At 35.1% G+C, this 12,117-nt stretch overlaps 1 protein-coding gene across 3 annotated transcripts in view; it reads left to right on the top strand.

Moving 5' to 3' along the window:
- The window catches only part of LOC120086755 (uncharacterized), a 22,702-nt gene extending 10,585 nt beyond the window's left edge, over positions 1-12,117 (top strand). The window contains exons 3-4 of one of the 3 annotated variants that reach the window (XR_016530471.1): positions 7,911-8,471; positions 10,143-12,117. Coding sequence is in view for 1 of the 3 variants with exons in the window: in XM_090315166.1 (XP_090171292.1) it covers positions 6,341-6,713 (373 nt within the window). In the remaining 2 variants the exon portion in view is untranslated. Of the gene's footprint in view, positions 1-6,340; positions 8,472-10,142 lie in introns of all 3 variants that reach the window. The other 2 variants (XM_090315166.1, XR_005484317.2) reach the window with 2 other exon arrangements.

Genomic DNA, 12,117 nt, shown 5'->3' with positions numbered 1-12,117 from the left:
ACCCGTCCTCTATTAAGGTATAAAGAAATTCTTGTATTTCTCTGATCCTTTCTTGGATAAGTCGATATAACCTGGAAAAGCTGTAAGGCTTCTATTCTTTTGAAGAGAACCAAACATGTTGAATTTGGTATTTTTGATAGTAGACAAAAAAGGTGAAGAAAAAAAGAACTAAAAGACTTAAATGACCCTAAAGATTCTAAAGAAATAAAAGACGCAACAGACTCTTGAGAACAAGGAGAAGAAAACTAAAAAATAAAGATATACCAGTGGGTAAAATAGGTCGAGGTCTTTCAACCTCTAACTTTATCACCTGGGTACTGACAAATGTAGGCTCAAATTCTTATTCTACCTCAATGACTGGCTCAGGACATGGCATGCCATCTTCTAACTCCTCCTCGGTATCAATATAGATTACCTCATTGTCGCAAGCCTTAGTAATGTAAGAGGATGTGAGTAGTAGAGATTTTGATCTTTTCTCAACTGAATTAGCAATGACAAGGTCTCTCGAACTTTGAAGGTCAGCTCTAGTCTCAGTTTGGGGACAAACTTTTCTACTGGAGGTCTCAGATCTCCTGTTAAAAAAGAAGATCGTTATTAGCAATTTGATTCATAATTTCCTCTAATGGCATACCTGAGTTAGTAGAGTGAGCTTGCATCGATATGTTGGATGTGATAGGGTATGAATCATAGTGGCACTGATCCTATCCAAGCTTTCCATAACAATCAGACTTCTCCCATCTAGGTCGACAAAAATCATCATCCATATGATTAGGGGGCCCTCCTAAGGAGTAGTCTCTTGGCATCGGGCTCCTCTGCAAACTTGGACATGCTTGCTTAGGATGGCGAATCATACATTCTTGCACTTGTTGTGATCCCCCTGAAACCATTTGACTAACCAATGAAGTTAACTAAAAAAGTTGACCCTAAAGGGCAATAACCTCGTTATTTCATTGAGATGGTTCACTAGATTGTTCCCATCCTCATTGAAGATATCCTGCCATGCTTAGAACACTAATACAAAAAGGAAAAACAAATCAATGCAAAAGAAATCTCTAAGTAGAAACTTAAATAAATGAAAAACTGGCACCTCTTTGGCAACGACGCCAATTTGATCGGTTAGAGAATAGGTGTGTTGCAAACCATTCCTCTAAGACCAAATAATATTTATAATTTTGAATCTCACTCCTATTACTACAAAGATGTAGCAATAGTGGTAAATCCAAGTCGATCCACAGGGAGACTATTAGTTTTTCATTAAGCTAATTTCCTAACTAGAGCGATATATTGGGGGGCTTTTTGTGGATAGAATGATAAATGTGCATGAAATTGAAATGCAAGTATAAATGTAGACTAAGATTGGTTTATCTAATTGGTAGGTTGCTGGTAACACCACCGCCCATAAACCTACGCTACACAAATAATATTTATAAACACTGAACGAACTACTTATACTAATTAATAGTACAAGCGACAAGTCCAGGGTCTAACCACAGACAGCTGAATTGGTTTCCTCAAAAATTGAAACTCGTAGAAAGTAACCAAGGGGGGGATTTGTGAAAATTTCAAATTGAAATTGCACGAAAATCAAATTGCACAATGAGAAAGAATGTGTAAAAATGTCAATTGAATAAAATACGTAGCTTGGGTAGTTTAGGTTTATTTCATTCCTTTTCAACTCAATCATAGACTTTTCAAGAGATATGTGAGAAATTCAAATTACAACTTAGCCTACTCATTTAGAATCCTAACCGGTAGTCCATAAAATCAAGTTAATTAAAAGAAAAGCGAGAATCCTCAACTAATCAATCAATCAACATGCATTAAGATCTAAGGCAAAACTAAGCCAAACAATTGATTTCCATCGTCTAACCAATTATTTGAGCGAGAATCATCTAAGTTAGAAAGTAATGCTTATTAAATGGAATCCCAATTTAACTTCACAAACTTACTTAACTCTTGCCTCTAGATGACGACTACCTAACAATTACAAATTAGGGTCAATCAAAGTAATAAATTATACATGCATAGCCAATTTTTCAGATTATCCTATACAAGATAATTGAATAATAAACACGAGATAAATTTTCATAAAATTTAGAACAGTCTCACAGAATTACATAACATAGTCTTAAGAACGAATTGGAATGAAAGTAAACTACAAACCCAAGCTAAATTCTTACCCTTTAGCCATAAATCATCTTCGAATCCAATACAATGCTCAAAGGGGAAGAAGATTCAGAATTCTGGTAAAAACAGAGGAAGAAATCGAGAGGAACAGAAGGGCGACCGTCTATTTGAGTGTGCCTTGAGTGCCTCTGACGTGTTTTTGCTGAGCATTAAGGAGGTGTCATAACGCTGTCCCTAACATTTGGTTGCGTGCACGCGGAGGTGGGAGTTGCAATGCTACCATTCCGCCGCACAGCGTTGGAGTTAAGCGTTGTAGTAGCGTTGCGATGGTGGCGTTATTCCATCTTTGGAGCATTGCAATGCTAGCCTACACTCAAGCCTACCACCTTCAAGCGTCGAGTGAGCATTGGGCTTATGCTTTGGAGGAGCGTTGTGATGTTTGGTAAGGCAGAATACTTCAATGTGTTGGTCTTCTTTCTTCATTAGTTCAATTTGGCTCCTATCTTGGCCATCTTAATGTCTTTTTGTCCTGAACGCTTCATTCAACTGCTTGTACACTCGAGTCCTACAAAACAATCAATTTAAATATATTAAGTAGCTTAACAACCCCGATTTAAGTAGAGGAAGATAGCACATTTTCGATGCTATCAAACACCCTTAACATAGCTCTTGATCGTCCTCGAGCAAGGTAAAACAAGTAATCATGCAAAAATAATCTGTTTGTCAAACTAGAATATTCCTTACTCATGCCTCAACAGTCAACTAGAATCAAATTCACAATCGATTAGGTAATAAAAAAAGCATTCTATCATTTCAAGAACGGTTTGAAAATTCGTTTTAAGATTTGTTATGCATATTCAAGCACAAAGTTATTTTTGAACAAGAGCAAGCCCATAATGGCCTTATGAATCTTCCATTTGTTTTTCCCCTACATTGGCTCAAAGGATCCATAATTAGTTTTTCTAAATTCAAAGTGGTAATGACATCAAATTAGATCGGTGAGAGTAGAGAGAATCTTCCATTTGTTTTTCCCCTACATTGCCCTTACTACATGTTTTTCTTCTTCTTTTTTCTTTTTCTTTTTGTTTTCAAACAAAGGCGAAACTTAATATAGGAAATCGACTTTCATTTTGGCTTGCCCACACAGGTTTCATGCGAGTCATCCAACTACAGGTCAATTTCCCTTCAAAAATGCCTAAGCTTATGCATTCCTCTGGGATACTTTAGCTCAGAGGGAAACTATGAGTGTCATGGTTGCTCTAGGTTAATCATACCCTTGAATAAGGGGAGTAGACCCTATACATGCATATATGATTTTTTCTAAATATATATATTAGGTGACAGTGATAACAATTGACTTCATCTCAAAGCGTGCATTACTAAATTGAACTGTGGAAAGACTGATATCTATCATCGAGGCCTTTCGAAGTGACAACAAACTTATGGTCCCATAATTCAATTCTAAGCAAGCAATAGAGTCAAGATAGATATGCAAAGGGTATGGAGATGTAATAAAAAAAATTAAGTAGAATTTTCAAAAACATCATGAAAATTATGAATCCTTTTATCTGGCCTATTCTCATACAAAAACGATTCATACGAGTGCATCATAGATTAGTCATCGCAAGGAACAAAACAGCAAGACAAACTACAATCAAGCAAACAAATTCCGAGCACAGTGCTCAAGGAGCCCAAAAAAATCAGCTTAAAAATCCTAAAAATCCAAAACACCCTACCCCCAACTTTTAAAACACATCATTTTTTATTTGTTCTCAACTAGGGGTTGTAGGATTAAAGGCAACACTAGAGGGGGGTGAATAGGGTTGACTACCAATTTTTTTTTTTTTTAAATAATTTTATCTCCAAACAATGCTCATTAAAGTTAACCCACTAATTTGATTAAAGAAAATTTATGCAAGACAAAACTTAAATCATGCAAGCTATGATAACTTCAAATTTAAAGACAATTTAATCAAGGATAAATTTAAATAACACACTAAAAATTAAATCATGCAATTTGGAAAGATTAAAAAAATAACTAAGACAAGAAACAAAAAAATTGAAAATAAGAAATAAAAGAGAGAGAGGAAGAGAAAACACCGGGAATTATAATGGTTCGACAAATTGCTTACTCCACTCTCCAAGACTTCTTCTTAGGTATTTCACTAAGAGATCCTCTTGCAGGTGAGAACCAAACCGACACACGACCCTCTTTTTTCTAGGCTAAAGAGAAACCCAAGATTCTTTTTACGGGTTCAGGATCAAACCAATTTCTTTTTCTTACAACCCAAGGTGTACCCACACCTTAATACAATTCCCAAAAATTAAAAGAAAACCTTACAATATTACCTCTTGAAGGCTAATACACAAGTTGAGCACTCAGAAAAAAAACTCACAAAAATAACTCTGGGTCAATTTAGGAGCAAGGAGGACAAGAATTTAAGAGTAGAGAGAATTGAGAGCTTAAGACTTGATAGCTTTTGGTGTGTGTCTATGAAGAGTAAAATCAAGTCGAATTTATAGGCGAAGGGGATAAATTTTGGCCATTGGATATGATTGCAAATGAAGGGTGGAGATTGAATAAAAATAAAAAAGGAAAGGATTTGAAAATGAATTTTGAAAGATTGGAATTATTGAGATTTAGAGAATAAAAAGGATTTGAAGGATGAAAATTTAGGAAGGAAATCAAATTTGAAAAGGCTGAAATTTGATGAGAATTTGGAGAAAATTAGATCAGGAAATTAAAGGAAAATAAGAAAATAAAAATGAAAATAAAGAATAGCCGGATGATATGAACACCACGCGCACAAGGGAGGAGATTGAGCGTCATGCGTCGCATTCTGTGAACAAACCGCAGGCACGTGCGGTGCACGCGCGTGAAGCTGGGTGACCGCCACTTGTCATTATCTTATTCGTCCACGGTCGCCACGTCAGCTGCCACATCATCAATATTGGCCATTTGTGTGCCACGTCGGCAAGGTGCCACGTGTCACTGCCACGTTAGATTTCCTCTCCAATCTTCTTTTGCTTATAACTTTCTCGTTTGAACTCCGATTTGAGCGATTCAAATTGCGTTGCAATCGTCTTTCCAAGCTCTACCAGATGACTCTGAAACACTGAAAATGTTAGTACAAAAAATCTGAGTTTGTTATCATCAAAATACTTGGTTTGATTGAAGCCCTAAAGTTAACAGGGGTAAGCATGTTAGATCGAAAAACCGAACGACAAATCTAAATTGGCCGAAATAGGGTCGGTCGATCGAATATCTGAACATAAAGATTGGGGGTCGGTTTGAATTTTTCGAACCAAATAAGTAGTCGGTCGAGCGCACAAGGGGTCAGGTTGAGACCCGACCTAACCAAAATATTAAAAAAATTATATAAAATATAATACTTCTTCATTCTTTCGATCCGCACGGTACACCTGCACGAGTTAGGGATTTGTTCCTTTTGATTTTGAGTCAGCTTTTCTTCCGCACCCTAGGTCGTCGTTCCTTCTAATTTTCTTCTGCTGTTTTTGTTCATCTTCGTTGGTTCCACATCGTTCGTCTTCAATCATCTTCTGTCTAATTGTCTTCTGTTGTTCCTTCCGCTTCATTCATCTTCGTAGTTCGTAACTTCGTTCCACTGTTCGTCTTAGTAGTTCATTCCGTTGTTCCTTCTGCTTCGTTCGTTCCACTATGGTTCATTCCACATCATTTCGCACCCCAGGTTGTCGTTTCACCGTTCCTTTCGATTTTCAACCGCAGGCCGCTATTCCTTCTGCTTCCTTCCACTTCCTTCCGCTTCCTTCCTTCTTGTCAATTCTCAACTGCATCCGTTTCTTTCGCATCGTAGGCCACTGTTCCTTTGAATTCGTTCGTTTTCACAGTTCGTTCCACCGTTCCTTTCAATTTTCAGCCCAGGTCCGTATATCTTCTATTTCAGCCGTTTTAATTCATTGTAGAGTGTAGATTCTAGCCTTTTCAATGGAAATTAGTTTGATTTATGGCTGTGACGGGTAGTGATTGACTGATTGTAATGTATTGTAAATGGAAATTAGTTTGAAAACAATGGATATGGAGTTTGAAAACAATGGAAATTAGTTGACTTTGATTTATGGATGTGTGGGTAGTGACTGACTTAACATTCTTGCTGAGTTTATGTAAAGCTAAAATCCTTCGAGTTTTTGTGAATTGTGTGATACTGACGACATCTGTCATATTGTGGTTCAGCTACATGGATTCAACAGATATGAAGTTTGATGGAACTGCAACTGATGCTTCAAAAAATGAACGAGATGCAGAAAAAACAGATGTCAATACAAATATCGTTGATGTTGATTCAGCAAATGAGACATCAGATGTTCCAAATCCACCAAAAAGAAGGAAGGTAGTGAAAAAATCTATGGTTTGGGATCATTTTGAGAGGCTAAAAGGTGATCTTAAAGACCCTCATGCTCAATGTAAGTATTGTGGAGTTATCTATGCATGTCATTCCAAACGTAATGGTACTGGGACTATGAAGAATCATTTGGAAAATTGTAAAAAAATACCTTTACCAGAAAAAGAGAGATCTAACCCAAATGATATTATCTTTCAAAACTAAAGCCAAAGATAATGTTGGGGATAATACATCATAATTTGTATGTGAGTCATATAGTTTAGAGAGTTGTCGGGAAGCGTTAGTTGAAACGGTAATTATTGACGAATTGGCATTCAAGTTTGTGGAGGGTAAAGGATTTAAGAAATTTGTCGATAGATTAACATGTGCAAGTCAACCTAGATTTGTTGTTCCGTCTCAGTTTACTGTGGCTAGAGATGTGCTTAAGTTATATGTTAATGAGAAAAAGCATTTGAAAGACATGTTTGTGAACAAGAAGTATAGAGTTTCTCTCACTATGGATTGTTGGACACGGAACAAAATATAAATTACATGGTACTAATTGCCCATTTCATAGATTATGATTGGAGATTACATAAAAGAATACTTAGTTTTTATCCAATTGAGAATCATAAAGGTGATACTATTGGTAAAACCATCGAAAAGAATTTGAAGGATTGGGGCATTGAAAGGGTAATGATTTTGACTGTTGATAATGCAAGTTCGAATGATACTGCCATTACTTATCTTTTGAAAAGATTCAATAAGGGATTATTGTTTGGTGGAGAATTTCTGCATGTTCGTTGTTATGCTTATATATTAAATCTCATAGTATGTGATGCTTTTAAGGAATATAATGATTGCATTGAAAGGATTCGATATGCTGTACAGTTTATAAGATCTTCTCCTGCGCGTTTTTTGAAATTTAAAAAGTGCATTGAAATTGAAAAAATTTCTTGTAAGAGTTATGTGTGTCTTGATGTTCCCACTAGATGGAACTCTACATATTTGATGCTTGAGGTAGCTGTGAAGTTTGAAAAGACTTTTGATAGATTAGAAGATGAAGATACTTCTTATAGACACGATTTGTCACCAAATAAGGAAGATTGGACAAATGCTAAGATGTTGATTAGGTTTTTAAAGGTCTTTTATGATGTGACATTGAAAAGTTCAGGGTCTTTGTACACCACTTCGAATATGGTTTTTCATCAGATTAAAGTGGTTCATAATTGTTACGTTTGAATGCTGGTAGTGCAAATGCAATGCTAGTTGGAATGGCCAATAGCATGAAGGCCAAATTTGAGAAGTATTGGGGGAACAATGAAAAAAATAATATATTGTTGTATATTGCTATTATGCTAAATCCTCGAAAAAAGCTAAGGTTTGTATCTTTTTGCCTTAAATTTTTTTTTTCAACCACAGGTTGCCAATTCTCTGGGAAATGTAGTGGAACAATATCGTAGACATCTATTTCATGAGTACAGTATTACTCATACTCATAGTGGAAATGAGAGTGGGAGTGGGAGTTCTACTACTAATACACCAATTATCTTAGCTTCAGAGACTATGATTGATTGTGATCCAACTGAAAAGATGGGTGAAGACTTTTCTATGATACAATTGATCTTGATTTTGAAGGCGATAAGACTACACCTTTCGAACAGGGATCAGAGATTGATATTTATTTGTTGGAAGCGAATGTTAAGAATGAAGGTAATTTTGACATACTTCAATGGTGGAAGAGGAACAATCATTGGTTTGAGGTTCTTAATCGTATGGCTAAAGATATTTTGGCAATTCTAGTATCTACTGTAGCATCTGAGTCGGCTTTTAGTACAGAAGGACGTGTTGTTGATTCATCACGTTGTTCACTAGCTCCAAAAATAGTGGAGGCTCTCATTTGTACTCAAAATTGGCTAAATTCTGGTCCAATAAATCTTGAAGTTCAGCATGACATGGAAGAAGCTTCATTATTTGAAGAAGGTATTTATTCATTATTTGTATTTTGTAGTTGTAACTTGTTAGATTAAAATCTTAATGAGGTTGTCTTTCTCTTCTTAATCTTAATTATATAGGATTCATAGTGGTTATGGACAATGAAAAAGACATTCATGATCTTCCAGATTTTGTAAAGTTGTCCCTTAACGATTAAGTATTTATCATTTGATTTTATTTGGCAACTGACTTTATTTTTTATTGTAATTGGGTTGTATTTGACAATTGACTTTATGTTTTATTGTAATTGGGCTGTATTTGACAATTGACTTTATGTTGTAATTTCTAGTTTGATTGTATTGTATGTGAGTGTGACTATGTGTCATTTGACATTTCTATTTGTGACGTACACTCTCGACTCTCATATTAGTTTTGTTTTCAATTATATATGTAATATGTATTAAAGGTTCTTTAAGCAATTAAGCGAAGTGAGCAATAACACAATCTCAAACAATGGACATGTTAATTGTTAAATATTAAAGGTTGTCAATATCAATATCTTATTTTTAATACCTCTAGGCTAGCTCTATTCCATAAGTATTAAATAATAAAATGTGAAATAGTATCTTGAATTATGACTCATAATCACAAATTAAAAGAAAAAACTAAACATGATTGATAAGGAAGTTAATAAATAGTTGATTTTTTTTAATTAAAAATTGCTATCTATAACGATAATGATTTATAATTAAATATAACTTCTACCTAATAGCAATTTTTCTTAGAATTTTAATAAATAAATCTAATTTCTTTTAAAGGAAGAAAGAAAGCCAAAAAAAGTCAACAAAAAAAAAAACTAAAAAAATATATATAACCCTAACCCGAAAAAACCGACCCTAGTTGGTCGGTCGTGTTTTCGTTCAGTCGTCTACTGGGACCGGTTTGGACATATTCCAAACCGATTTTAATCGGTTCGGGGTCGGTTTGGTCGAAAAACCGGCCCCAACCGGTCGATGATCATCCCTAATATAAATATTGGTTTTTCCATTGTGAAATTTGATCTCGAAAAGAAAATTGAAAATTGGTTTTTAAAATTCATTTTAGGAAAAATAGTAAAATGAAATAAGTGGGTTTCTCGCACTTTTGACACTCAAGTTCCACTCAATTATTTGAGCCTTGGTTTCATGTTTTGATGCAATTAGATTGCATGAAGAACTTGAACAAAAACTGGTTCAATTTGTGCTGAGAGGTGAGAGAGGAAATTCTGAATTTTTTGCTGAATAATGAAGTTAAATTAGGGTTCTTCAACATTCAAGAAAACCAGTCTTTCTCCATATAATTCCCTCGAAATTTCTACTCATTTTGGAATCCACCTTCCAATCTAAGGTCCTAGAGGATAGTAAAGAAGAGTTCTTCAAAACCCTATTTTCAGTTTATGAACATGCTTTCTTAGTTGCTAAAATTGATTGAATTAGAGTGCTTAATAATTCTGTTTGATTCCACTAATTGAATGCTTACTCCATCATTGATTCATCCAACGTCGAGCAAACAAAGATAAAAATTTATGCTTCCTGGATGCACCCAAGCGGCATATTTATCAGCTTTCATTTCCTTTTTCTTTATGTTTCAGTTTTATTTTCCCTTTCTTATTTGTCCTTTCATTAAAAAAAAAAAAAGCAATAACTGAAAGAATTTTGAAACTTCTCTTTCTTATTACAGGAAATTTTTACTCTTTGTTTGAAGACCGACATGCTCTAATCTATGCACGCATCCAAATCTAGGGGAGTTCTCTGTTCCCTCCTTCTATTTGTCCTTATGCATGATTTTTAACTTTGCAATACATCGAGGACAATTTATTTTTCTAAAGTTAGGGGTGTGTGCGATGCATGCCTATTTGTCTTTTTCATATATGCTCCATTTTTGGTGTTGCTTAATACTTGATATAGAGTGAGATAAAATTGCTAAATTCTTTTTTATCGATAATGATAGATTCATTGCTTGATGTTTAATGAATGGATTTGTTCGCTCAATTTTTAATTTCCTTTTCATGAAAGTCAATTATACACTTATTGAGTTTTATTCCTTCAATAAGAGAAATTCTTTCATAATTTTGAGCTCATTCTAAAAATCTTTTCTTGAAAACTCATTCTAATGAAACTAGGCTGAATTTTTTTTCAAAATCCTAAAAATCTTATAAACGGATTATCCTTCTCATATTTTTGTTGTCATCTCGAAAGGCCTACCTTTAACTTAGGAGTAACATTTTGTGCCTTAGAGAAGAGCTAGACAATGAGGAAAGAAACGGACCTAGTGTGTAATTGAAAAATAATAATGATGATGAAAAAAAAAAGAAAAAAACTGCTAGAAAAAATGAGGCAAATGCTAACTTGCCTGCAATAAGAAAAATAAGTGTACGTGTGCATGGATGGAGGTGAAAAGAGCTACCTCTATCGTGTCAAGTTAAGGTCCCATGAGAAAAGAGTGGTTAGGTTCTCGATGCTTAAGTGTGAAAACTAGCCCTCTAGGTAAAAGAAATGCCTTCTAAGTGTTGTGTGTGTGAGTTTTAGGCACCTTTACCTAAGTGTTGCCCTCTATTTTGAAAGAAGGGTATGTCTTAAGCCGATAATTGAGCAAGAGTAGAGGGAAGATGAAATGGGATTTGGATAAAAATTTTCTAGACTTTCTTTGATTTTAAAAATTCCAAGGTCAACATTTCATTTATACATCTTCTTGATTGCAAAAGAATCTTTTGCAATGAGTTTCAAATAAGTGCTTGAATTCGGTTCATGAGATGATTACTTGCATAGCTCGAAGGACTGTTAAGACTTGAGTTCGAAATCGTTTAATAGAGTGAACAGTAACTTGTTTAGTGCATAATTATATGTCGTAGCCTTGCTCGGGATGATCAAGAGTTAAGTTGGGGGTGTTTATTAGCTCTCAAAAAGAGTTAATATTCTCTCCTTAATTCCACTATAATTGAGTATTTCTTATGTATAAAATTTCTATTTTGTAGGTAAGTTGATCCTGAGGAGCTAAAAGTTCATTCAGAAGCAAAACAAGCCAAAAATGAGAAAATTTGGGAGTTGGATGCATCAAGTTGGAAGAAGTTAGAAAAATTACAAAACTACCATCAAAGGTAGCATTACAATCCTCCCTTGACCCTCACGTGACGTTGAAAGGCAGTAAGCACCTCTTTCAAGACATGAATACAACATTGCAATGCCCCTGCAACACTTCCGCGTGACGCTATAAAGCAGTAGTATCAAGTCCATGGCAGTGTTGCAATATTGGCCAGAGCGTCGCAACGCTACAAATATTAATGGACATTCAGCATCCGTGTGCGCGCAACACACCGTCACGCCAGTGCCACGCCTCCACCCTGACACTTGAGGCCTGTTTTTACAAGAGTGTCACAATGCTCTTGCCAGCGTTGCGACACTGTGATCGTGATATAAAAAGAAATTTTCAATTTCGGCAAAAATTGTGACAAATTGGGGTTGCAATTGAGAGCGATTTTGAGAACTTTTCATCAATTTTTCACCATTCTTTCTTCCATCCCTCAATTCTTTTCATATTACTTTCAATTTCCCAAACATTGTATGTTGATTTAAAACAATGCAAGGCTAGGTAACCCTCTATCTTGGGAACAATAATTTAGTTCAATTCTTGAGGATGTTAATTTGTTTATGTTAAA

The sequence above is a fragment of the Benincasa hispida genome, chromosome 1 (genome assembly GCF_027475165.1).
Source record: "Benincasa hispida cultivar pf3 chromosome 1, pf3_genome.v1.1, whole genome shotgun sequence".
NCBI lineage: Eukaryota > Viridiplantae > Streptophyta > Magnoliopsida > Cucurbitales > Cucurbitaceae > Benincasa > Benincasa hispida.
Note: the sequence above shows the minus strand (reverse complement) of the source record. Positions and strands in the feature narration are given on the sequence as shown.